The sequence below is a fragment of the Cibotium barometz genome, chromosome 17 (genome assembly GCF_041138505.1).
Source record: "Cibotium barometz isolate CiBa-2024 chromosome 17, ASM4113850v1, whole genome shotgun sequence".
NCBI lineage: Eukaryota > Viridiplantae > Streptophyta > Polypodiopsida > Cyatheales > Cibotiaceae > Cibotium > Cibotium barometz.
Window position 1 is genome coordinate 45695272 of NC_141062.1, and position 27530 is coordinate 45722801.

At 46.2% G+C, this 27530-nt stretch overlaps 1 protein-coding gene across 1 annotated transcript; it reads right to left on the reverse strand.

Annotated features, from left to right (window-relative positions):
* Positions 1 to 2585: 2585 nt before the first annotated feature.
* LOC147630066 (putative NADH dehydrogenase [ubiquinone] 1 alpha subcomplex subunit 5, mitochondrial) lies at positions 2586 to 19112 on the reverse strand. The gene is made up of 2 exons (XM_086811692.1): positions 18662 to 19112; positions 2586 to 3070 (listed from the first exon to the last, which is right to left on the reverse strand). The coding sequence occupies exons 1-2, from the start codon at positions 18972 to 18974 to the stop codon at positions 2904 to 2906; spliced, it is 480 nt and encodes a 159-aa protein (XP_086667818.1). The 5' UTR covers positions 18975 to 19112; the 3' UTR covers positions 2586 to 2903.
* Positions 19113 to 27530: the final 8418 nt, after the last annotated feature.

Sequence of the window (27530 nt, forward strand, 5' to 3'; positions counted from 1 at the left end):
ATTTGAAGTTGGAAGAAGTCCTTGAGTGTCTTATCCATTCCTACTTCCTCCAAGTAATTGTGTGGCATTGGTTAATGCACTCATAGCCTCCTTGTGATGCCTAAACTCCCTTCAAATGGCTCAACAAAATGCAAGGGTGGAGCATGCCATGTGAAATGCCTTTTAATGGCCATCATCCTTGTTGTGCTCCTAAAATCAAGAAATACCTAACCTTATCAATGATTTGTGTGGGAAATGGATGCACACAAACATATTTCTTAAATACCTTTGTAGCAACGGCTCAAGCTGTCCATATTACCATATGTGGGAAATTGGGAATCAAAACTCCTACACAATTGAATTCTAAAATCATGTGCATGAAAAAAGGAAAAAAATCTATTATGACTACTCTACGCACAAGTGGCTCATCATTTGAGAATTATGAAGGTGACAAGCATATTTTAACTCCAAAATAATCCAATTAGTATGAACTAGGAAAAAGAAGCCCCAAACACTCGTTTCCAAACAAGTCCATGAAAGTGCTACTACAAGACACTTAAAGCAATTATGAGAAAGTGAATATTTTTAGAAAGCCTATGTGGGTTTTTCAAGGGCTTTTTAAGAGGCTCAACTTAGCCATTGGTGTCAAAACCCTATGATTCCTCCCTGTCCAAGGCACACCCCCCCCCCCTCCCAAAAAAAAAATCACCACCCCCACCCTTTTGTCTCATAAACAAGCTACTATGGCATATCTAATTTTCAATTTATAAGAGATGCTAGAGTAAACATACATGTATGCCTATGCCTAGAAAGGAAGCTTTGATGCCATGATCAAAGCTATGGTGGATGATGATGTGAGTCATGAAATAAGTATTAGAAAGCTATCTTATAAACAAAAAAAGGTAAGTGAAACAACATAGAAGATAAGGTACTAAAGTTAAAAGTGCTTGTCTAATTTTTTTAAAAAATAAAGATTACATAATTATAACTTTAAAAGTAATTAGGATCACTTTCAAATTGTATTTCTCCTAGATTATATCCTTGAATATATTTATTTAATTCTAAGAACTTAGCCCAATTACTCCACACACGCACAACTCATTGCTTAGCTCATAGACTTCAACCATCTTTTATGGGCATTAAAAAATAGCTACTTCATTAGTTCATTGCTTGATTTTGAGCTCCTTAATTTCTTATAATTAATTTTATTAAACGGAGTGGATGTGTACAAAAAGAAACAATTTTAAAAAAAACTAAGATGCACATTATGAAGCAAGGCATCTTGTAAAAGCCAAATGCACACACACACACACACACACACACATATATATACAATGTATATATATATACACACACACACACACACACACACATACAATGTATATACACACGTATATATATGTACACACGCGTGCGCGCGTACATTTAATTAATTAAATAAGTTCGACCTAAGCCCCTAAGGCTAGTATAAATAAATAAACGTTGAGCTTGATTAACATATCTTAAGTCCAAATTTGTGTGTGAATTTGATTGAAAAATCCATTGTGTCCAAATTTGTGTGTGAATTTGCTTGAAAAATCCATTGTGTGCATGAGCGCACACATGTGAAACTGTGAAATATGATAATGGAACACACCCAAACCACCCACACACAGACACATATACATGTTTAGTATATGGGAAACAACTCGTGTGTATGTGTGCACGCGCGCACATGCATTTTTTTTGTAGAGTTGTTTTCAAGAGTTTTTGATATTAAAAGTCATAGGGTGTTTATGAGAATATGAAGTTTTATTTAAAAATATATAATTCAGAAATATAAATAGATTAGGTTATCACATGATTATACAAAGATAAATATAAAAGTGTGTATACATGATGTGCAAGAGATGCATATTACCATGGAAATTGAACACTAGTTCTATGAGTTCCAATACGGAGGTTGCTGTGTAAAGGTTGATGTTTTCATCTTCTCTAGATGCTCAGTCCAAGCATTTCTTCCAATGATCGAACATTGCAGTCCATAGCATGATGTAATGACAAGTTTGTGGTGCATAGCATGATGTAATGACAAGTTTGTGGTGCAAGAGCTCCTGACACAAACTAGAAGCCATTTGAATGACTGTAAAGAGTTGCAACAAATGGGACGCCGTCTATACCACACCTTTGCAGCTCCCAATTGGTTTGTCACACCCCATGTTGACAGGGTAGCCAAAAATATGTGTGTCCAGCTTAAAGAGCTTTAAGGCAATACGAGACAAGTAGGATAGCAAAGCCTTGAGATCCAGTCATCATGGAAAATTCAAACAGTTCTTGCAAAGTGCTCGCAATTGTTGATGCCATGCACTTTAAAAGAACTCAAAATGAGCAAGGAGTGTTAAAAGCAAGTGGCCTACCTAAGGTCCTTTTAATGGTGGACAATATCATACACTCTCCTCTAATACAAGCTTTCTAGAAGAAAATCTTAAGACAATCTACCGTTCTAGTTGCTATTATATGCAAGAGGTGGCATTCTTTTAGCGAGCAAGTTATGCAAACCTTAGGTCTCAAGGCATACAATGCACATAAAGATATTAGACAACTTCTCTTTTAGGTATGCAAAGCACTTTTTGAAAGGCCATCATATTGCCCCATGGTATGCACAGCTTAGCCCTCAAAAGCAAGCTAGTCAGGTGCTGATCAAGGTCCAATTGGTTACATGTGAACATAACCGACGACTTGAATGCTGATAATAAAAGCTTTGGAAGTGCCTAAAATGCTGCTTTGAAAGGTCATGTACTGGGTATCAAAATACCTCCCAAAAAAAAGAGTACATTTATTCGGAATTTCCACCAGAAAGTTGCTCTACTGATGCAGCAAAATAGCCTGAAATTGTCTTATGGGAAAGAGAACATGACAGTGCCATTACTTCAGAATAAAAGCCTTCAGGTTTTGGGCTTCTCAGCCTCCGTTTCCACTGCATCTTTGGCTGGAGGCACATACGGTTCCGCGGTGAAAAGTGTACGATGTTGAGGAACATGAGAAGGTACTGGGGCGTCATCTATTTCAATCTCAATTTTGTGACCCTCTGGAACTTCCCAAGGTTTCCATTCTGCACATGGAGAAAAAACACAATCTCTCTCTCTCTCTCTCTCTCTCTCTCTCTCTCTCACACACACACACACACATGCACCATGATGGAAGCACATGGAAACCAAGCATATCGAAAAATTGAGAGGGGGGGGGGAGAGAGAGAGAGAAAGAGAGATTAAGCGTCTACTAAAGACTCAATGGCCCTATGAGACCAAAGTGATACAATAATGTCCATGGCATATCTCATCATGGAGCAAAAAATAAAATAGAACAAACAAGCCCATGGAAATCTTATCATGGAATACAAGAACATGAAACATGAGAGGAGCACTAGCCCCCAATAGATGGTATACCACTCTCCAATATATCAAGCATGGGGCTAATGAGTATGACCACAATGCACATGAAAAGGTAGCTCAATGGCGGTGGAGCATGTCCTCGATCTGGAGCTGATGAGTGGATCGTGGCTGTTGTCCGGGGGACCATGGACGCCGGGGACATTGGAGTGCGCATATCATGCCTAGTCCAAGGTAACTCCTCTCGGGCAAGCTGGGTCCACAATAGCCCGAGGTGGGTCCACAAGGATCCACTGTGCAAGCGTCCTCCTCCTAGGTTTAGAAGTAGTTGGTAATTGTTGTGTTAGCAGTCATCTCCTGTCTGTACCATAGTACTCAGTGAGGGCCTCTATTGTGGGTGTGCCCGCCCAGGAGTTCTCTCCATTTTTCCATGTTTTTTCTCCCTGTTTTTGGGTCGTGGGGGCTGTCTTGTGCTGGCCGACGACTCCTATCCTGGCCGACTTGATGTCTTCTGCTGGCCGACTGCTCCAATCGTGGACATGATTTGCACCCAGTCGGCTGTTTTTGGGCTGGCCGACCAGCACTGTAGGGTGGTATAAATACCAACCTTGCCCCCCCCACACTCCTTTTGTATCGGATCTTCGTGTATATAGCAGAGTTTATACAGCTTCTCTCTCTCTACACTTCTGCGTTTTGTTTCTCACAGCAGTTGTCTCATTTTTCGTCGTGCATTCCAACATGGTATCAGAGCCCCACGTGGCTTGAAGCTTGGAGACAATGGGAGCTTGAGGGTTTGCTGATTTTTGGTGTTGATTGGAGAATTATTGGGCTGTTCGGGACTTGGAGATCGGGTAGAAGGGGGCCCCATCACTGTTGGACAGCCGCCTTGCATATTGTTTGCTACCTCTTCTTCATTTTTTTCCCCACTTGCCCTCCCTTCACAAGACCTTGTGAACCCTTGAGATGGCAGATTTGCTTGAGATGGCTGAGAAGCACGTGAAGATCCCCACTCTCCCCACATTCCTAGTGGATCGACAAACCGAAAGTGCCACAAATCACTAATCTGAGAACCTGTCAAAGAGGAGAGTGCGGAGAGTTTGTATATACCATTCTCCACGCTGCCTTCCCAAACAACTTGGCCAGTCTCGCGGTCCCGTAGAGCAACAGAACGCTCCTCAAACTCCACCCAGAAGCCAGTCTTGCACACCTCATGCACTGACAACAGATGAAAACCAAGTGCTCGGACGTAAAGAACACGAGAGGAATGCTTCCCCCCTCTACCATCGAGAATGATCTCCATCCGGCCCTCATTGTGTATCGGTATGGTGGAATTGTCGCCAATAAAAATGCGACCTGACTGCCATTTCAGATCCAGAAAGAAGTCACGGGAAGGAGTCATGTGCCTAGAAGCACCACTATCAAGAATCCATTCCCAAGTATCCTTTGCGGTGAAGCCAACTGCCTCCTCGCTCCAAGAAGATAAGCATCCGTGTCCAACATCTCCAAGTGCACAAAGGCTGGAGTCTTTGCAGCTGAGTTGAAGAATCAGCACTCTTCCCAGTCCGCTTGGGACACTTTCTCCAATAGTGGCCTTTCTCGCCACAATCATTACAGGTCCTCTCGGCCTTCAGTTTCTCTCGGTCTAAGTCGGGCTTCTTCTCAAAAGACTTCTCCGATGAAGCCTTCCCTTTGCCCTTGTTGTTGTTATTACGGCCTTTCGACCGTTGGCCAGTTAAGGCCTCAGAACCTCCGCCCTGTGGAGGGTTCATAAATCGCTCTTCCTGGTCCAAGACCATGGGCACAAGCTCCTCCCATGTGATGGTGTTGAGCCTGCCACTGGTGATCAACGAAGAGTAAGAGGCCGAGTACTGAGAGGGCAAATGTGACAGCAACATTATGGCCATATCCTCTCATGATATCTCTTTCCCTCCTGGAGAACTTCCTGCTGAAGAGCCTGCAGCTTGTTGATGTGCTCTCGCATCGTCGACAACTTTGCAGGATTCATCACCCGCATTTGAACTTCCAAGGAGATTCTCTTCATGGGTGATACCCTGTTGTAGAGAGAAGCCAAATGCTAAATACCTCTGGCCAGCGTCATATGCTTTATATGATTGATCACCTGTGGTGTGCAATTGAGGAAGATGAAAGAACGGACTCTGGCATTGACACGATTCCATAACTGTGCCTTCCGTTCCTTCCAAATAGAGGGTAACTTCCCATCCTCTAACTCCAACCATGGAACCCCAACAACAATGAAATCAGCCAAGTAATAAGACTCCAAAACAAATTCCATCATTACCTTCCATATGTCGTAGTTGTTCCCGTCCAACTGGCGGTCCACCAAGAACGTGGGGAGTGTCGGGATCTTCACGTGCTTCTCAGCCATCTCAAGCAAATCTGCCATCTCAAGGGTTCACAAGGTCTTGTGAAGGGAGGGTGGGTGGGAAAAAAGAAGAAGAAGAGGCTGCAAATAGAATGCAAGGTGGCTGTCCAACGATGATGGCCGCCTTCTACCCGATCTCCAAGTCCCGTACAGCCCAAAACAGTCTCCAATCAGCACCTAAATCAGCAAACCCTCGACATCCCACTGTCTCCAAGCTTCAAGCCACCTGGGGCTCTGATACCATGTCAGAATGCACAGCGGAAATGAAGACAACTGTTGTAGAGAGCAATACACAGATGCAAGAGAGAGAGAGAAGCTAGTGTAACTCTGCTATATACACCAAAGAAATCCCAGAATACACAATGAACAATGTGGGGGGGCAAGGGGCCGTTTTATATGGCCCCAGGCTGCAAGTCGGCCAGCACAAAATAGGCCGACAGCAACCCACGAATTGTCCTAGCTAGTCGGCTAGCAAATGGGCTGTCGGTCAGTGTATCTACAGTCAGCCAGGTCAACACATCAGGTTGGGTCAGTAGTGTCCAGTCGGCCAGCATCTGATATAGCCGACACGCACAAAACAACCTCCCACACCAAGCAAAAAATGGAAAAAATACATGGAAGTGAGGAAAATGGGGACACACCCACAACAGAGGCCCTGACATAGTGTACAGAGAGGAGATGACTGCTAACACAAGTGACCGCTTCGCCTGAAAGGTGAGGTGCCGCCAGGTGGACTCGATCTTGTGTTGAAAGCTTAGCCAAAGGAAAATATGCAACAAATTGATGAATGAATTGTAATATTGCAACATGATCATACTTACCATCATACTTTTTGAAGTTCAGTTGAGCTCGTATGACGGTGGTGGTTGGGGTGGTGGAGGAACTTGCGCCTTGGTGCGCCAGTGAAGGGAGAAGAGACAAAACATTCACCTGCATAGCGGCTATCAACTGCTGATTTTGGAGTTGCGTAGTCTCATGATTAAGCATTTCTTGAGTAGCTTGGTCTGCCCGCTTTCGGTCTTCTTCCTCGGCCCTTTGGCTAGCCAAAGAAGCTCGCCGTGAGGATGAACATTCTTTGTGCCGTTGTTGCTCCATGAGGAGTAACTTTTCCAATTCTGAGAGCTCTTTGGGCTTTTCTACTTCTTCTTTGGCTTTTTCAACTGCTGCTTTGGCTTTTTCAGCCTCTTCTTTAGCTCTTTTTTCTTGTGCCGCTTCTTCTTCTTTGGCTTCAATTTGCTGCCTTAGCAACCTATTTTGCTCCAAGAGCAATCTAATGAAATCTTCATTGCTTGGCGGAAGCATTTCTGTAAGAATTGTGTCTTCCTTGTAGAACTCTTCTTCAATATCTTCCTTGTAACTTGGTGACGATATCTCTCCTGACACTGTGGAGGCTTGGGTGGTTTTTCCCGACCACAGTTTTACCATCCACGGAATGCTCTCACTTTAGGGTAGCCAAGTTGGGTTACAACTTGCAGCTGTGATACCAATGTAGCATGCAAGAGGTTGATCGTCGTAATGTGCAACAAAGCCTTCTTTATACCCATGAGTCTGTGCAATTCCACTTAGAGAGAGAGAGTAGAAGAGAGAGAAAGCAGATAAGAGTCGACACAGTATTGGTTCCAATTTACCCAATGAAGGGCCCCCAAACTTACAATGAGTGTGAATGGCTCTGCAGTAGCAGAAAAGATGAGTATATCATCTAAAAAGATGAACACACTTTCGTATGAGCTCCACAAAAACCCCAAGACATCATTTTGTTAAAGTCGTCGGTGCATTGGTGAGTCTGAATTGCATCACCACAAACTCATAGAGGCCACATTCAATCCTATAGGCAATTTTTGGAATGTTAGCCATAAAGATCTGAACTTGATGATAGCCACTCTTTGAAAAGAACTTCGTATCATTGAGTCACTAGAGAATATACTCAATCTTGGGCATTGGGAACCTGTTTTAACTGAGAGCTTATTGAGTGCCCTGTAGCCCACACATAATCGTGCGGACTTGTCTTTCTTTTGCACAAATAAAATAGGTGCAGCAAAAGGGCGAGGATGAGGGTCAAATAAATCCAACTTGGAGTAACTAGGAAAGTTGCTGCTCCAATTCGCTCTCCAATGCCTTAGAAAGACGATAGGGGAACTTATTGGGTAGTTCTATCTTGAGGACTAACTCAATGTGATAGTCCTCGAGGCGACTAGGTGGGAGCTAAGGCGAGAGATCATCCTTTAGCATAATGTCTTGAAACTGTGCAAGGAGACCATCCAACCTTTGCGCAAAGGGGTTGCTGATTTAATAGCAAACTACTGGCTACAGACATAAATCAAAGCACATTCGGCTCCTTCTCTGATGGCTCATTGGACCTGGATATGGAAGATGAGCGGAATGTCGATTGAGGCAACTTCTAAGTGAGTAGAAGTTGCCAGGAGGGGATCTAAAAAACTGATTTGACTCGCCTGCGAGCTCCGCTCTCCCCCCCCCCGCTGCTTCTCGCCATCGCGCCTCACTTCCCCCCCCCCCCGCCAGCCCTCCGCGGTCTCCTCCGCCCTCTCCCCCGCCTTCTTCATCGCGCCCCTCTACGCCACCTCCCCACCGCCTTCTGCCTCGCGTTTCTTCCCCGCCTTCACCCCCCCGCCTCCCTCCTCTTCTCCGCTTTCTTCCCCCCCCCGCCTTCTCTTCCTTCGCCTCCCTCCTCGCTGCATTCCCCGCCTCTCCCCCCGCCGTTTACTTCCTTCCCCCATCCTTTTTCCTCCGCCTCTCTAACATCCTTCGCCTCCCCCTCTCTTCTCTCCCCCGCCACCTCTCCCCCCTCCGCCCTCTTTCTCCTCCCTTCCGTCCCGCCCCTCCGCCCACCGTTAACTCCTCCCCGCCTCAGCTCCCCCCCCCCCCCCCCCCCCCCCCCCCCCCGCGCGCCCCGCCCCCGCTATCCTGTAGCCCTCCGCTTCTCTTTTTTCCTCGCAGGGCTGTGTCCCTCCCGTTGGTGACCCCGGTTTCTGGCTTTTTCCCTCTGGAGGACTCCATGGAAGCCGCTCCGACTATCCCTGCCGATTCCGGTCTCCGTCTGGAGTTCACAGCTGAAGATCTTCAGTTGTTTGTTTCCACAGTTTCCGCTCTTGAGGCCTCCTCCTTGGTCTGCAAGATAGTGGGTAGCCGTCCGATGCGGAGAGCGCTTCGCGACCTTCTACAAGGCAGCCTTGTTGGCGTGCCCGCCAAGATCGTCAGCGTGGATTTTTTGGGACGTGGCTACTATCAGGTGGATTTCGAGTCCCCACAGGCAGCTCAGATGGTGCTGGCTCGGAGCCCCATTGCCCTCCGCTCTTCCCGGGCGTTCCTGGCGCGATGGACTCATGGTTTCGACCCCGCTTCTGACCCGCTAGCAGGCGCGACAGGTTTCCCCGTCACTATCTGTTTTCCTGGACTCCGTAGGGAGTACTTGCCCCTCTTGTCATCCATTGGCAAGGCGTTCGGGCAGGTGGTGGAGACGCCTCAGACAGCGGCTTCAGTGATTGCTCGGGCAGCAGGACTCCCGGCCATTCGGGTTGTGGTTCCGTCACCGGAGTCCCTCCCGAAGACGATCCTTCTCCCTTGTCTTTCTGGAGGACATATGATACAGCGCGTGGAGTATTCGGGCCTCCCCGGCCAGTGTTACATATGTCGGGAGATGGGCCATCTCGCACGCGCCTGTCCCCGCAAGGGGGCTCATCCTTCACGTTGTGCCGCCTCCGGACCCCCTGCAGGAGACCCGAGGGGTGGCCATCCACTTCAGAGACTGGACATCCCTGGCTCGTCACAGCAGGCGCCATCATCTGACGAGCAGGCCCCGGCGGAGGATGCCGCGCAGTCCCAGGAGGCTGGCGGATGGCAGGAGGTTCGCCGGCGGAAACGCCCGGCCCGCAGGGACCGTCGTCGCAGACGCCAGCAGGCAGCACAGGCTGGCGGACAGGCGACTCCGGCTGGCGTACAGGCACCTATCCGCACTTATGCTCCTGTCAGGGATAGGCGGCCAGCAGGTCCCACCCCGATGGACGAGGATTCAGACTTAGTGCCCGTTGAGGCCGCTGGTGGAGTCTCCCACGTGGAGACCCCGCTCCCGCCTCCCCCCGCGGGGGGCCCCCCACCCTCCTTGGAGCAGATTCCTGAGGATCTTGGGCCGCACTCTTCGACCCCCGGCTCCCCTTCCCCTCACCCGGAGAGCACTCCTTCCACCCTTCCTTCTCCCCCCCCAGCCCCCCCTCTCCCGCCTCCCCCGGCGGCCCCCCCTGACACCTATCCTCTGGCAGATGCCTCTCCATCCTCTCCTCGCTCTCCCCCCTCCTCGCCACGAGCCCCCATCCCTCCCTCGGCCTCTCCAGGATACTTCGCCGGACCACCCACTGCCCCGGGGCAGCGCAGCTGGGTAGGCCAGAGCTCAGTCCAGCGGCTGTTCCACCGCCACTCCGGGCCGGTGGAGATGGCGATCCTCGCCTCGCCCGCCACAGAGTTCTCTCCAGCCTCCCCTAGGGGGCCCCCGCGAGTGATGGGGCTACCAGTGAATTACGGTTTTTTCAGGTGCCTCCAGCTGGATGCTGGCCCGTTCGAGACACTGGTCGCGCCCTTGCGAGTTTGCGTGGTGTGCCATCCCTCTCGTTCTCCCTCTGTGGTGAGCAGCATGGTGGCTTTCTCCTTTCCTCTCAGTGTTGCCCCAGACACAGCATGGGATTGCAACTCTGTAGAGGAAGTTTTGCGTGATCAGATACTGGAGTTTTCTCACCACTTCAGTGACTTGGGGCTCACGGACCTATTGCAGACCCGATTACACTCAGCCCGCATGAGCCTGTTTGGTATAAGAGACTGGCGGGCGGATCCGGTCCACACCTCAGTTGAGGCGGTGCTTCTGATTCTCCTCCATGCCGCCCCGAGGGTGCAGCCTACCTTTAGATACATATATGCAGAGGATTGGTCTCACGCCTATGCCCTGGACAGGGCGAAGGCGGAGTGGGGCTAGACACAGAGACAGGTCACCCTCTTTTTGGAGAGACTCCGCACCCGGACAGACAGTGATTATTCTCCCTCCAAGCCGGCGCCCAAGACTCACAGAGTGGAGGGCAGATCATCCGGGCCGGCTGAGAGGGGTGAGCCAGTGGAGGCTGCTTCACTTGCCATAGCTCATCCATGAGGATCCTCTCATGGAACATTCAGGGTCTCGGTGGACATCGCTGCTACATTGGCCGGGGCAGACTTCGCCAGGAGATCCAGAGGGCTCTCGTTGGAGGACCCATCGATATCCTTTTCATCCAGGAGCACCACCTTTCTGCCGGGCGTACCCGCACCTGCGGGAAGATCTTGCCAGGCAGGAGACACACTTTTTGGTCACCGGCATATGGCTCCCAGGGGAACCAGGGTGGAGTATGCATCTCAGTCAGCGAGCAGCTTCTATCTGAAGTTGTGGACTCTGGCATCCTGGTCCAGGGTCGTGCGCAGTGGATCATCCTTCGGGTTGGGGAAGACCGCATTGGCTTCCTCAACTTCTATGCCCCTAATGGGGCGACCGGGAGAGCCGAGTTCTGGAGCACCATTAGGCAGTCCCTCCCCTTGGCAGACCACTGGTGCCTCGGAGGGGATTGCAACATGCTGGAGGATGCAGAGGACAGGATGGGGGGCAACCAGGAGACCATTCATGGGCCGGAGCTAGCTGCCTGGGAGGAACTAGTGCTTCAGGTGAGAGGCCAGGATCCGTGGACTCTCCCGGAGTTTGGCAGGTTGCAGGGGAGCCTATCTTTCTCGCGCTCGGATAGACGGGCCACAGGGGTTAACCTATCCCGCATCGACAGGTTTTACATTGATGAGTGGGCCTGTGATAGAGGTGGCACAGTGGGCATACTTGCAGGCTCCTCGTTTTCAGATCACTATCCAGTGCTTCTCCAGATCGAGGACCCCACGAGAGGAGAGCAGGGCCAGAGCGTCCGGATTCCAGATTGTCTCTTAGAGGAGCCCGAGATTGCGATCAGAGTTGAGCAGGTCTGGCAGGAGCTGCAGTTCAGGAGAGGATCGGCAGCCAGCGATCTTGCCAGTGGCTTGCAGGAGATTAGCCAGATGCTCAGACAGGCTGCCTTGGACCGGCTGGAGGCTTTCAGAGAGCAGGAGAGGAGCCTACGGAGGAGTCTAGCGTCCCTCCAGAGACTCCAGGAGAGGGATCCTACGAGCCCTTGGATCTCAGAGCAGATGGAGTCAGCTCGCACGGAGATCAGATCCATCGAGGAGAGGAGGGTGGAGTTCCGATTCCATGCTCGGGCTTCCTTTTGGACACAGGCTGGGGACAGAGTGACTCGAGATTTCTTTGAGGCGACAGGGCCTCGCTTCAGACGAGAGGGTCTCAGGCGTCTCCGGCAGGTTGATGGCCAGGTTGTGGTGGATCCCCCCAGGGTTCGGGCTATAGCCACAGATTTTTACAGGGACCTTCTCTCTGCTGAGCCAGCAGATGACAGGGTGAGAGAGGCTCGGGAGGCAGTCTGGAGCTTCACGAGACCGGTTGTGCCGGCCCATTTACAGCACTCCCTTCTCTCCCCCTTCTCGGATACGGAACTGGAGGAGGCTCTTCAGGCATTACCTCGGGGCAAATGCCCAGGAGAGGACAGTCTTTCGGTGGCTTTCTTCCAGAGGTACTGGGGCCTCTTACACAAGGGCTTCAGATTGGCATTCCAGGAGATTATGGAGTCAGGAGTCATGCCGGACAGCATGGCTGAGGGTTTGATCCACTTGATCCCCAAAGAGGGAGGAGACAGACTGGAGATTAGACAGTGGAGACCGATCACCTTGCTAGGCACGGCCTACAAGGTCCTAGCTAAGGCGATCAGCAGGCGGCTTCAGCCTCACCTTCCGGACATCATCCACTCCACGCAGACTGGCTTCATCCAGGATAGGAGCATTCTGGATAACATTTTCTCCTTCTGGGAGGCTACGGCTCTGGCTAGATTTCGACAGGAGGATCTGGCAGTGCTCCTTCTCGACTTCGAGAAGGCATATGATCGGGTGGACTGGGCCTTCTTGGAAGGCACTATGGAGAGGATGGGCTTCCCCCCTCAGTGGATCCGTGGGGTCTCTGCACTCTACTCATCGGCTCATAGCCAGGTGCTGATACAGGGCGTGCGCGGAGAGAGGTTCCAGCTCTCGCGCTCGGTGCGGCAGGGGTGTCCCTTAGCGCCCTTTCTTTTTCTTTTTGTGGCGGAGGCCATGAGCACTTTTTTGACGGCACAGGATACAGGTTTGCGGGGCCTCCAGCTTCCCATCCGTACCTCGGAGGAGCTCCTAGACTCGGAGTTTGCGGATGACACTGCTGTCTATCTTCAGGGAGGTGAGGAGAACCTCCGCCGCTTCGCCTTAGCCATGGACAAGTTTTGTAGAGCTTCGGGCGCTTTGATCAACTGGCACAAGTCGTGTGGGCTGTGGGTCAGCTCTATGCCCCCCCCGACTTGGAGGCCAGTTGACGGTTTTCAGTGGCTGCCCCCTGGCACTACAGTGCGTTATTTGGGATGTTATGTGGGCATTGACATATCTCCGGAGCAGCAGATAGCCCCCCTTCTTCTGAGCATTCGGAAGAAGCTTCTGTATTGGAGTACCGCTCGTTTATCTCTGGCTGGCCGAGTAGTTGTGGCCAACCAGGTTCTGCTTGCTACTATGTGGTACATCACTTCCTGCTGGGCCTTCTCTCGGGCATGCATTGGCCAGGTGCAGCGGCTCATCAGGAACTTTCTTTGGTCCGGTGGCGACGAGCGGCCCGCCAGGGCCAAGGTGGCATGGGCGGTGATCACTCAGCCGAGGGAGAGAGGCGGCCTGGGCATTGTTGATCCTATTTGCCAAAGCCGAGCATTGCTTGGCAAGTTAGTAGTTCGTGGCCTCCTGCCAGGCGCTGAGCCGTGGAAGGAGTTTCTTGTTTCCAGGATGCTCAGCCGCACCCCTTCTCTTAGCGGCCCCTGGACCCCCAGCATTAGGTGGATCTTTACAGAGCAGCGATCCAGAGGAGTGGGCCTTGGCTTCGAGGAGCGTTTTGCAGCTAGCCTTCTGAGGGCCTGGTCGCATCTGAGGCCGTCACTCTTCCAGACTCCTCCGGGCACCGATGAGGAGCGCCTGAGGCAGCCATTGATCTGGAACCCCTTGATTCGACTTCCCAGTGGCCATATGGTTGGATCGCGGTCTCACGTGTCGTGGGGCCCTTTGAGCTCCGGCCCAGCCCAGTCCCTAGACGACTGGATATGTTTTCAGCAGCTGCCTCTAGAGGCTCAGGAGAGGAGACTCAGTGGGATGAGGGGCAGAGAGTTGATGAGACAGGACATTGAGGCGGCCATCCCCCGGGAGTGGCGGACCCCAGTACAGGACCCTCCACCTCCACAGTGGATGGGTGTCTTTACTCGGCATGAGATCCTTCTAGCGGTCTGCGGCACAGCGGAGAGAGCCGCCCCACTCACTTTCGAGGTGGGAGAGGGTGGCCAACTTCAGAGGACACGACTAGATTTGGATGGGCTCCAGGGTTGTATTCTTCAGAGGGTGCGGGTGGTCGGCTTTCATCAGAGACAGTGGCATGTAGACCCCTCACCGGCCTCGATAGGGGAGGACTGTTCTTGGAGATTATGGGCTTGGGACAGCAGGCCTCTTATTCGCCTTCAGTGGGATCCAGGTGAGTGGTTTTGGCGAGATCCCTACTTGGCCCCTACCAGCCCAGGCATCCCCTTTTTTCAGTACACAGCGAGGCTGGGGCGGCGGATTCAGAGGCACAGGATAGCGAGCACTCCGGCGGCGGCCGAGCATTGGCGGCGACAGGGGCTCTCCCCTGCCTTTCTTAGGGACTTCTGGCAGCGCCTTTGGGCCAGCTTCCGGCCCCGGAAGGTGACGCTTTTTCTCTGGCTCACAGCGCATAGAGGACTGGCTGTGGGGGCATGGCTAGCTTTTGGCAGACACCCAGCGTCCTGCCCTCGGTGCGGCCATGCACAGGAGTCGCAGCGGCACTGCTTATGGGATTGCCCACAGGCTCAGCAGGTCTGGCAGCGCGCTCTCAGGATGGTTTTTGCAGGCTCACCAGGTGAGATGCTGGTGACGTGGGGTGCGGTGGCTTGGGCCACGGACAGCGGCCCGGCCCTTGGATATGAGGACGTCCCTGGCAGCGCGACCATCCAGGTCTCTGACAGGGCGATGGCGGTGGTTCCGACGCCAGACTTCTCATCGGCAGCCCCTCAGGAGGGGGTCGGGCACAGATGGGAGATGATCAGCAGCATGACGGCTTGGCACATATGGAGAGCCCGATGCAGGGAGGCCATTGACCGCCAGGCGACTCCACCGGCGGAGGTCATACAGGCCCTCTGGGTGGACATCATTCACACCTTGAGAGGACACTGGGGGAAACTCCGGGGCGACTCGGATCGCATGAGAGGGCGCCGCAAGGCTTTCCTCCGCACTTGGCACCCTGGCCCTTTCCTCACCGCGAGGGGCGAGGATGTCACTTGGCACTACAGGCCTCCAGTCTGGCTTTTCTCACCTTCCATATGTACTACTAGGTAGCCCCCCCCAGAGAGCGGCCAGCCACGGGGGTGGAGCTCAGGAGATCACTGTGTTTTATCCCTCCTTGCGAGGTGAGCTTTGTAGCCTTATGGCGTTTTCTCATTAACTAATAGAAGGATCTTTTTCCCGGAAAAAAAAAAAAAAAAGATGAGCGGAATGTCGGGCATGCTCCTATCCCTACGAATCAAGATAGAGTCAAGAACACCATGAACAATTGTGAAAGTGTCCTGCCTCCAATCAGAAATGGATGCATACTCCCTAAACCACTGAATGCCAGGAATCATATCACACCCCATAAAAGGTGAGACAATGAAGTCTCGCTAAAATGTGGCCTTTTGAACCTCGAATTCAAACTGTTGAGCCTTATGGGAAATGTGAGTACGAAGACCAAGTGTGAACCCGTCTACGTCTAGATGCTAGGATACAAGCGTACAACTCATCTTTCTAGCTAACTGAAAAGAAATGGCATCCTCAAAACTTTCTAGCGTGGGATGCGCGAAGTGGCAAATGGGCAACAAACAAGGGCGAAAACGATGGCAAAAATTGCATTTGCAAAAAAAAAAAAAAAAAAAAACATTCCGCCCATTTTTTTACCTCACTTTACATTTGGGCAAAATGCCATTTCGATGGGCAAGTTTCGTTTTCTTTCGAAACGTTTCATGCCGTTTCGAGAGGGCGGCCCTATCATATGATAGTGGCTCAAAATTACACACAGTGAACCTAATGTTAGTATCCAGCCCCCTAATGAACTGTTTCAATCTATTCTCCTCAAATATTCCTAGCTGTTGCGCTGACGTGATAACTTTGTTAGAGTATGTCAGAACTGGAGACCCATTTTGGGAGAGTCTGTAGAACTCATCCTCAAGGTTGGTCTTGTATTGGGGAGGAAGAAACCGTTTTTTGAGGTCGGACACGAAGGTGTCCCATACTGAGGAGCCCCTATGATCAGATCTACATATAGACTGCCACCAAGTAACTGCTTCGCGAGAGAGGTGAGGTGTTGCCAGGTAGACTTGGTCTTGAGGATCTGAAAGCTTAGCCACAAATTGATGAATAAATTGCATAATTGTAGCATGATCACACTTACCATCATACTTACTAAAATTTGGTTGAGCTCGTATGATGGTGGTAGTTGGGATGGTGGAGGAACTCAGACCGTGTTGCGCCAAGGTAGGGAGAATTGATAGCATGTTTGTCTGCAGAGATGATATCAACTGCTACTGGCTCTGGAGTTGCATAGCATCTCTTTCAAGCCTTTGTTGGTGTTCTCAGGCTGCTTGGTGTTCCCATCGTTGGTCTTCTACAACCTTGCATTTGGCATCCTCGGCCCTTCATTCGTCATCACGTCGGGCTTTTTTGACCGTTCATTCTTCCAACTTTTTGGCTTCTCCTGTTTGCTCTTGTTGCTCCATGACGAGATCTTTCAAGTTTTGAGAGTTCTTTTAACTTTTCATCTGCTTTTTTGGCTTTTTCAGCCTCCTCTTAAGCTTTTTTTTTCTTTGGCTTTTTTCTACTTCTTCTTTAGCCTCAATTTGTTTTGTTCCAAGATTGCTTTGACAAAATCTTCACTAAATTGCGGAAGCATTTCTGTGGTGGTGTCTTCTTTGTTGATTCTCCTTCCATGTCTTCTTTGTAGCTTTCTGAAGAAGTCTCTCCTGACATTGTGGAGGCCTGGGTGGTATTTCCTGACCACAATTTTACCATCCACGGAATGCTCTCACTTTTGAGTAGCTTAGTTGGGTTACAACCTACAACTTGCAACTTTGATACCAATGTAGCATAGTGGAAGCCTTCAATGCCCTTAAGCACCCTATAGGAACATTTTGATGCAAAAACGCAAATAGAGAGATAGAGAGAGAGAAAGAGTGGTTTACATTATATGTATTATAGGTAACATAAATGCTTGGCCAATGGCATTCCAAAATAGACTTATCTAAGACCAATCTCTAAAAGGGGGAGAGATGATTATGACTGAATTATGACCCTTCTATATATAGGACTCATCAACTGCTGGTCAGTTTACTGAAGCTGTTGTCGGCCTGCTAATATATGCTCACAACCTACTGCTTGCCGACCGGATGATAAAGCCCTAAATGGATGCTTAAATTGCTGCCTTAATGAAGGATTAGATTGGGATTAGCATGGCGCGATGTGTGCACGTGATGCAGAGCAGCCTAGCCATTAAGTTTCAAGCCAATTTGCGAGGCATGTGCTGTTTCAAGACATTGTCGAGCTTGACCCTTTGTCTGTTCAAGCTCTTCTCAGCATGTCAGCACCTTCGAAAAGCAGAAAATCAGCAGCAAGATTATCCCCAGCAGCTAGTGCTCATCTTCTGATGTAGGTCCAGGCTGACTTGAATTGTCTCTGGAAAATTTTGTTCTTTAGTATTCTTCAGTTTTCAAACTCAGTCCACTTTGTAGATAGAATACTTGTCCACTTATGCATTCTGTATGGGAAGGACCGGAATGCAAAATCTTCTTGAGGTGCAGTTTGTCCTAGACCAAGGGGAAAAAAAAGGCACTGTTGTTCCTATTTGGTACTTGGGAAAAAAAAAAAAAAGGGCCATGTACCTAACGTACCTAATCCTAATTGGAGCCGCTTGTTACCGATTTATTATGTTGTCTAGTAGAGAGGCTTCACCCTCAAGATGACAATAGGTTGGGAAGCCAGCTTTTGTATTAGCAAGGTAACCTTCCTCCGAGAGCGGCCAGCCATGGAGGAAGCGCCCTTGGTTGTGTTTTGTTGTGTTTCTTTTGCAGTGGTTTGTATTCTGCCTTCTAGGCAACTAATAGAAGGATCTCTTTTTTGGGCAAAAAAAAATGTTAGGTACGGTATGAGTATGGAAAGTGTCAACGAGGATGAGTAGGTACATTGCCTTCTTCTTTTTTCGCAAGTAGGAGGGGAGGGGGGGGGGGGGGTCTGCTGAAACCTCCATCGTTCCTTAGAAGCCGAACCAACTAGGGCAATGGGTGCCTGAGATTGGTTCACCTGCCTCTCCACCAGGTTCAAGAAGCTATGAAGAGATCACCAGCAGGTGACCCATCGCCGAGTCGAGGGAACCTCTCACTCCGTGTGACCAAGACCAGGATGAGGAGGGGGAGGCAGGAGGGACTCCACTTGGGGAACCTGCTGCTACGAGGGAGGGTCCGGACAGTGTATTCTATCCTTTGTTATGCATTGAACAAATATGCATATCAGACGAAGCCTCCCCTACACACACACAAACAAATGTTGTTGCATAATGAGGGTAGAACCTCCAGTGCCACACACCACCTTCTACAATGTGCTTTTTTTCCTTTTTGTGGATCAAAAACAGAGAATGCACATAGTAGGAGGACACACACACACACCACCAATGCTGTTGCATGATAAGGGTAGAACCAAGGGAGAGAAAAGGTCTCTCTCTTACCTTTCATTTTGTCGATAAGGGTGAGTTCATCTTTGGCCATTACGATGAGCTCCTCGACCTGCCCACCATTGATCCTCTCTTCGATCTTCTCCCAGTCCTGCTCCTGCTGGCAGACCTGCAGCCGGAATTTGGTGAACCTCTCCACGGCCTTCCGGTACTCTGCAGACTCTGGGATGTCCTCCACTGCTTTGAGGGTTTGGTCGTACAACGTTATCAAAACCTCCCGCGCATTGGGAACCACGTCCAAGCCCACCAGGCCTGTCGTCTCCTTCACCTTACCCAGAAGCGGCCCTGCGAATTTCCTCAGAAACATTGCAGCAAAACCCTAATTTATCCTCCTACAACAGGCAAGATCTCGCCTTCTCACTGCATTCCACCTCCCCACAGACAAAAAAATGATCATGCTCTGCTGAAATAACAAAATATTTCCCAATTTTTTTTAAAAAAAAAACCTTTTTTAAGAGAGAAATTTGATGTATGGATGCTAAGGTTAAAACCTTAGGGGTGGACAATTACCACGCACCCTAGGACACCAATAAGATAACAATTATCTTTCAATTTACATAATCCTTTTGAATGTGAATATATATGTGTGTGTAATATGTTGAAAGGAATCCATATTTTGAGGAAGATGAGACTCCTCACACTTACAAGTTCTTTATAGATTTTCATTAAGGATGAGTTCAAATATAACTAAATTGTCTTGAATTTTGTAAATTTTTGAGCTAAAACATTTGTAAAATGTCTTAAATTTTGTAGTCTTTGAAATTAAGAAAATATGTTATGCATGTAAAAATAAAAATGTCACAAGTCCTAGTTTGCAAGTTATCTCTAAACATTACACTTGCTCGTCATCAAGGTACCATCCAAGTTACATGTAAGGAATGGATGGGCAAAGATACCCAAAAGCTCCTGCATTGGTGAATGATCTCTCCTTGGTTGAGGTGGGTAGTAATTACACATAGAGATTATGAATCGAATAATTCTATTCTTCATGCAGAGTACAAGGGCACGAACTTGGAGAATTAGGCAGACTAGGTAGGATACCGTTGTATCCTCGATAACTAAACAAAGACATTGGTTGAGAATTATCCATGTTTCCCACTAAGCTTCATTACGTGGGGATATCTAGCCATCATACAAGCAATGAGATGGATCAACACTACATGGATGATGAATGAGGGTTCACTCTTCAAATATAGCATCAATAAGCCTAAAGAGATCCACGATGTAACTATGCTAGGCTTAAAATGCCTCCTATAAGAATAGAAGGGAGTTAATTATTTAAGGAAAATAAGGGATGTCAAATACAAAGGAAACATATGTGTGTTTATGTGTGGACACACACATGTGCTTGCATGTGTGTGCGTGTTTTTTTTTCACGTGTGTATGCACATGTGTACTTGCATGTGGACCAATGTGAGATATCATCCCCCAAGAGTGAAGATCATGCTTGCAAGTACATGCCCTGAGCAAATGTGAAGAAAACATATGCCTTCAATCAACTCGAAACCATCGTTTGATGTGAAGATCACCCTTGGTACATGCCTCCATTAGATGTGAAGAAAGCGATTATGAAACATGCACAATCAACTACTAAAACTCATCGTTTGATGTAGAGAAGGAAGGCTTGCTAGATGGTTACAGATTGTTTGATGGAGGAGAAAGTCGTGATAGATGGTTGCTGATTGGTTGAGCATAGACATGGATAGCAAAGCTCTAGGTTAGGGTTGGAGAACTCGAGTTTGCAAATCCATAGAGTGGGCTTATATAGTGTTCTCACGTCGAGTCGTTTGATGGTCAGAGTTAGAACCCAATGAGTAGACAACGTCAAGCGAAGGCGTGAACAAAGGCTTAAACCCCATGACTTAATGAAGATAATATAATGATGGAACTGGTGTATTTGATGGCATGGTAGGATGGGTTCCAAGGACATGATTGATCTCTTTAAACCTAACCAATTCAATGGGGTGCTCATTTATGGTTTGAACTCATACATGAGGAATATTCCAATATGATAAGTTTGATTGGTTAAAATTGGCATATTTGATTGGAATTGAATACACGGCATGTGAGGGATGCTATAACCCAGTGCGGCAACTACTATAATATGATGTGTTCAATGGTTTGAACTTTGCATGAGGGAACTCTCCTTAGCTAATTTTGACAAAATGGCCTTGCTTAAGAACAATGAGGAATTTCTTCATGGATGCACCTTCTATAATATCACCTTGGCCTCTCTATTGAAGCATTCGTGCTATCAACAACTGACACAGGGAAGCTTTCTTGATAGGGAGGTCTCATGGAAGACCATTGCAAGGTAGTGGATGATGTCTTTGCTTTATTTGGGTAAATGGTCAAGGTGAAATAATAGAGCATCGAGAAGATCATCTTTCGCTACTAGAGAAGGCTCTCTGTTTGGAGTCCTAGAAAGGTGGTCAGCATGGACATGCAGTGATCCTTTTCTCATTGTGATTGAAAAGTCAAATTCTAAAAGTATAAATTCAAGCAACATAAACTTGGTTGTCTGCTAGGGTTCATAAGAAGGAGACTATATTTGATGTTGAATCTAAACTACGGAATTGGATAAAGGCATCTCATCCTTAAAAGGGTTCAATTCATCCTTGTAAATATACCATGTGAATTATGCTTTATGGTAGATAGGAGCTACAAACAAGCATGGTGAAATCATAAAGGTTTGAGAGAAAGGTCTTGCTAATAAGTCTCATTAGTTTAGCAAACCAATGTGTGCTCTCCTCAATAATACCAATGATTGATGTGTCTGTCTTGCTCAAGGCATAAAAAGGATGAATATAATCTTGTTTGAAACTTGCGATAAGCACTATCATCCCAATTCGAGAAGTTATACTACGCAACTCAAGGTCAAAAAACGCATTAAAGAGCCTTCTCGATTACAAAACTTACCACAATAGCGGGAAGCAAAAATCAAGAAAATTGGGAAAAAATAAATAGAAGGCTCGCATGCCAGAGAGGCTTAAGTGAACTTGGAAAGGAAGTTATGAGGAAGCTATGAGTTATAGGATTTGTGTTAGCTAGATCGCACATTTAGGGCCAAGCTAGTGTTATTGGTATTACGTGTCCACGTTATATACTGAGATAGCACTATTAGTGTTTATGTTTGTGCCTATTATATGTTCTCATGTTGGGATTGATTGTGAGGTGTCCAATTGATTGTATGTAACTAAGATGGTTGGCATTATGTGTCATGGGTGATTCCATATTTAAATACTAACGAGCTAGTATTATTAGTGTATGCACATTTGGGGCCATGCTAGTGTTATTGGTATTGTGTGACGAGTGATGATTATGTGTTATATATCGAGCTAGTGTTACAGGTGTTTATGTTTGTGCCTATTATAAGCTATCATGTTCGGATTGATTGTGATTGTATCAATCATGGTTGGCATTATTGAGTAATAGGTGATGAGCATTACGACAAAGCCGACTAGGACGTCATGCAAGGTTGTGCACAGTGCATAATTATAGTTTCGGTATCATGCAAAGTTACTTCATGTATTTGACCATGTTCTGACGTTTTGTTATATGGTGCTGCTTATTTTTATAGTTGGGACATTTTGTTATTATGCTACCACTTATTTTTTATAGTTGGGACATTGTAACACTGGGATTATGTTATTATGCTAACGTTTTGTTATTATGCTGCCACTTAGTTTTATAGTTGGGACATTGTAACACTGGGGATTATGTCCAAGTTCATAATCTAGCTTATGGATTAAACTTGTAATGGGCCCAAGTCCATATAGTCATACAGTCAGACAAGTACGGAGGCCAATGGATTATGAAGTGTGAACACATGGGCCCAGTGTAAAGGATAACTTATGAGCCCTAATAGATATTAATCACTTTACTAGTCATAATTAACAAATCTATACCTTCTTAGAGATCATTCTCTCAAGCTTCCATGGTGTCCTCTCCCTTATGAGAGAGAATGTGTGTGTACTCCAAAGTAATGAGTGCAATCTCTTCTTCTCCCTTCCTTTCATTGTGGTATCAGCGCGCTTTTTGATCCATTTCTTGCTCAAATCAACCCTAATCAAATTTCATTCATTTTTTCCCAATTTTCTTGATTCTTTCTCAAAACCCTAGGCTTCCACAAGCTTCTCTAAGACTTGTTTGAGCTTTGGTGAGCATTCTTGGACCATCCTTGACCCTTTTTTGTGCTTGGGCTACTCATAGGAGTCTTGTGGAGCTTCTACAAGACTTGTATAATCCATTGGTGAGTGATTTGAAGCCTTTTGAGGCATTCTTGAAACATTCCTTGCAAGTTTCCTCCTATTTCTTGCAAGTTTCCTCCTATTTCTTGCAAACCCTAGCCATGGGAGAAAATAGCAAGCATATGAAGTGTTTTCACTAAGATCTTGCAAAGTTTGCAAAGATTTAAGCTCTTTCTTGCTTTAATCCTATTTTTTATAAACCCTAGTGTAATGCTCCTTGCATCAATAGCTTGAGGACTTGTAAGACTAGAACTTTGATTCTCCACCCAACTATATCCCAAATGGACCCTAAACACATGGTTATATAGGCCTAGGTGATGCATGACCTTCCAACTTCAACCCCTTGACCTTTCAATGACTAGGCATGGCCCTTCCACTATCCAATGCTTCCTCAACTCCCCCTAGAAGGGGGCACCTACTTCTGTGGCCTTTGGGCTTCCCTTATGCACCATCTACATCCCTTTTACATTGACCTTAATGCCTATTAACCATTGCTTTAGGTATTTCCAATTTGAAATCCCCTAAACCTTATTTATATGCAAACCTTTTACATATAAATAATCTTTTCTAGTCTTACCTTATAGTGTTTCCTGTCAGTCTCATAACATTTCCTCTCCCTTGAAAGAAAAGTATTCGTCCTCGAAAACAAACTCAGGAAACCTTTTCTTCAATGTAGCCACTCAACTTGGAATAAGTTCTCTTTTATAAGTATTTCAATTATAGAAACACTTCTTTTAGTAGAGGTTTAAAAACACCTACTGTCCATGTAAGTGTCATTACACCATATAGATCTGACAAGGTGTTGAACTCTATGTTACCCTTAGAACACTAAGGTTGGCTTTAACATCTTCTTCTAAGGTGAATATTTTGTTTTGGTTGATACTAAACATGAGGACAAACCAATATGATTATGTCCACCAACTTTTTATCTTGAGGCATATGCCCACACTTGGTGGAGACACCTTGTTTCCAATGGATATACTCTCACTATATGGGAATCTTTCAAAGATGAGATGAGGGTTACTTTCACTTTGGAGTTGCATAGCTATAAGCTCATTGGCATTGGAATGATCTTGAAAAGAGGAGGAAGTGTGAAGGATTAATCTCATAAATTTCTCAAGATTGCATTACACGTTGAAGGAGTTAGTGAAAGGTACAAGATGATCAAATACATCAAAGGCTTGCAGCAGCCCAGTATAGGTGCCAATGTGAATGCATAAAGGCCACTTTCTCTGAAGGAAGCCATGATGTTGGTAGAAATTTATGAGGAGAAATACATTTGTTCTTGGCATTCTAAAGCTCCTTCAAAGGTGGAAGTCACTCCTACTCCACACATGAAGCCATCATATGGTGCTACTTCAGTTTTCATCATCCCTAGATTTCCTATAGTCTATGGAAGAGGAGCAACAACAAATTTCGAAAATGGTAGTGCTTCTTCTAAAGGCTCAAGTGGGAATGGAAATCATCCATTTGGCATGAACAAGATCACCTTGATCAAAGAAGATTGCATTAATGAGCATAAGCATTGTGCTTTAAGTGTGGAGAAAAGTGGAGTAAAAATCACTATAAAACATGTAAGCATAAGAAGCTTTCTTTGAGTTTGATTCTCATGGGCTTGGAAGGTGATGGAGTCGATGAAGAAACTAAAAGTTTTGAGGATTTCCATGAGGAAAGGAAGTTCTTTTGATCCATGTGGGTCATATGAGGATGAATATGATTGATTCTATAATGTGTACTATGAAGGAATCAAGTCATGAAGATACTCTTTGCACACTATCTTAAGGCACATATGTGGGTTGTAGAAGTGCTAGTACCTTAAGGCTGAAAGTTAAGATCAATGGGAGAGAAACTCATGTATTAGTGTGGATAGTGATAGTATGCATAGTTTCATCAATAAAAGATCATTGTGCAATCTCAAGTTGTATCTCAAAGCCTTATCTTCTGCACATATAGTTCAAGTGGGAAATGGCACAAAGAAGGATTATACAATGGTTTGCAATGAAGTAGATGTTATGCTCTCAAAGGTGGAAAGGGATGAGGTGGCAAAGCAAGTAACGGAACTCATGGAGTTTGGATGTGTGGAACCAAGGCAATCACCATTCTCTTCACCCATTCTTTTGGTGAAGAAGAAGGATGGATTGATTATAGGTATCTCAATGAGGCCTCTCTATCAAGAACATGTATCCATAATACCTCACATTGATGACTTTTTGGATGAGCTCAATGGTGCAAGTGTGTTCACAAACATTGATTTGAGATCGGGTATCATCAAATCTGCATGAAGGAAGGTGATGGATACAAGATTGCTTTTAGAACCAAGAGGAGACTCTTCCACTGCTTGGTGATGCCATTTGAGTTGTGCAATGCACTTGTTGCTACATTTCAAGTGTTGATGAACAAGGTGCTACAACCATATTTGTTCAAGTTGATGTTTGTATTATTTGATGATATTTTTGTCTATAGCAAGAATGTGGATGAGCACTTGCAACATGTGAAGGAGGTTTTGGATGTATTGAGAGCCAATCATTTGTTTGCAAAAGAGAGCGAATGCACTTTCATGGCAAATGAGGTGGAATATCTTGGGCACATTGTGACATAAAGATGGCATAAGGGTTTACCCCAAGAAGGTGGAATGGGTAAGAAATTGGCTGAAAATACCATTCAACTTAGATGTTTCTTGGGAATGTCATCCTTTTATGGGAGATTCATAAAGAGGTATGCATAAGTGGTGGCACGCCACCATAAAAGGATTATCATCCAAAACCAGAAAATACCACTCAACTTAGATGTTTCTTGGATTGTCATCCTTTTATAGGAGACTCGTAGTAGAGAGGTATGCACAAGTGGCAGCACACCCCTATAAAAGGATTGTCATCCTTTTATAGTAGATTCATAGAGAGGTATACATAAGTGGCGGCACACCCCTCATTGAGACAAGCTCAAGAAGGAGGCCTTATTTCGGGATGCCATTATGCCCAGATTTCTCAGAGCCATTCACTATTCGAGCAGATGTTTGTGGAAGAGGAATTGGCACTATTTTGTATCAAGACCATGGAGTCATTACCTATACGAGAGTCACAAGTTGAATGAGAAGGAAGCGGCTATGCATGTCTATGATTAAGAGATGATTGCCATTTCGCATGCAGTCAAGAAGAATCATTACTTATACATATGCCAATTCTATGTGAGACACGACCATAGGGTGCTCAAGTATTTTCTCTCTCAAGCTACTCTCACACCAAAGCAAAGGAGGTGGTTGGCAAACTACAAAATTATGACTTTGAGATCACGTATACCAAAGGAAAAGACAATATTATGGTCGATGGATTGTCTAGAATGTGGGCATGTTCACTTATGGCTGTTTCAGAGGTGCATCATGATTGGTATGTGGACATACAAGCAGGGTAAAAAAACCAAGACACTATTTGTATTTTTCAAGTGTAAAGCATTGGGTTATTTTCTTTATATCTTGGAAACATTACATAGTTTCACCGGCTATTTTTTCTATTTTGAAAAATTTTGTAGTTTTCGGGCTAATTTTTATTTTTTAAAAATCTTAAGATATTGTGGGGGTTCCATAGGCAAATTCATCCCAAGATAATGTTTATAATGTTAAACTAAACCTATTATATCTTTATGAAAGGTTCATTGTAGAGTGGTGAAATGACTAAGAATCTAAAAAAGAAACTAGAAAAAGACTTGCTTTGCTTTTGCATGTTGTTTCAAAAACAAAAAAATAACTATTATATATTTATGAAAGGTTCATTGTAGAGTGGTGAAATGACTAAGAATCTAAAAAAGAAACTAGAAAAAGACTTGCTTTGCTTTTGCATGTTGTTTCAAAAACAAAAAAATAACAATAAAGAAGATGTTGATGCTACCAAATAATGATTATTTAAATAATACTTATGCTTATCAAATATCATACTCATGTTTCTATGGTTTCTACTACTATGTAAGCCCTCTTTGGTTATCTTTGGCCATGTATTGATAGACCAGGATAAAGATTACAAGGCTTTTTTGGTGTTTTCCTAATTCACAAATACAGCTCGATAAGCCATCTTTCTTGTTTGAGCTTTCAATTGAAAATTCATGTATTTAATCATTTTAGTGACTAATACACTTAGTTCAAAGTAAATATTATGTGTGTGTGATATTAGAGTTCTCTTTATGATCTTTAATTAAATTATCAAACCTAGAACTCCCAAGAGCTTGTTGCTCTTTTGCAAGAGCAATCCATATATATCTACCACAGTAGTGCCCAAGCATAAAAGCATTTTCTAGAAGACCTTGTTTCCATTATCCTCTTGAATTTACTCCACCTTTTCACCTTCTTCTATGTTCCCCCAAGTTTTTAAGATGCACATAGCTGTCACCACATCTATGTAGAGGCCCTTACATTGTATCATGTGAATTATTCTCTCTCTCTCTCTCTCTCTCTCTCTCTCTCTCTCTCTCTCTCATTCATTCCAAATCACTAGGAAGCTCGTATGTTGAGCATATTGTGCATGTAGTGTATCCCAATCAACAACATCCCACATGGGAAACTCGTCACCTTCTTCATGTTCCCATAGGCTTTCAAGATACACATCATTGTCATAACATCTAAACAG

What these genes read in the sequence shown, in the direction of transcription:
- LOC147630066 (XM_086811692.1), bottom strand. Translation starts at nt 18,974, where the DNA reads ATGTTTCTGAGGAAATTCGCAGGGCCGCTTCTGGGTAAGGTGAAGGAG. An exon ending in CCTTATCGACAAAATGAAAG is followed by an intron (nt 3,071 to 18,661) that starts GTAAGAGAGAGA and finishes CTCCATGTGCAG; the next exon opens with AATGGAAACCTTGGGAAGTT.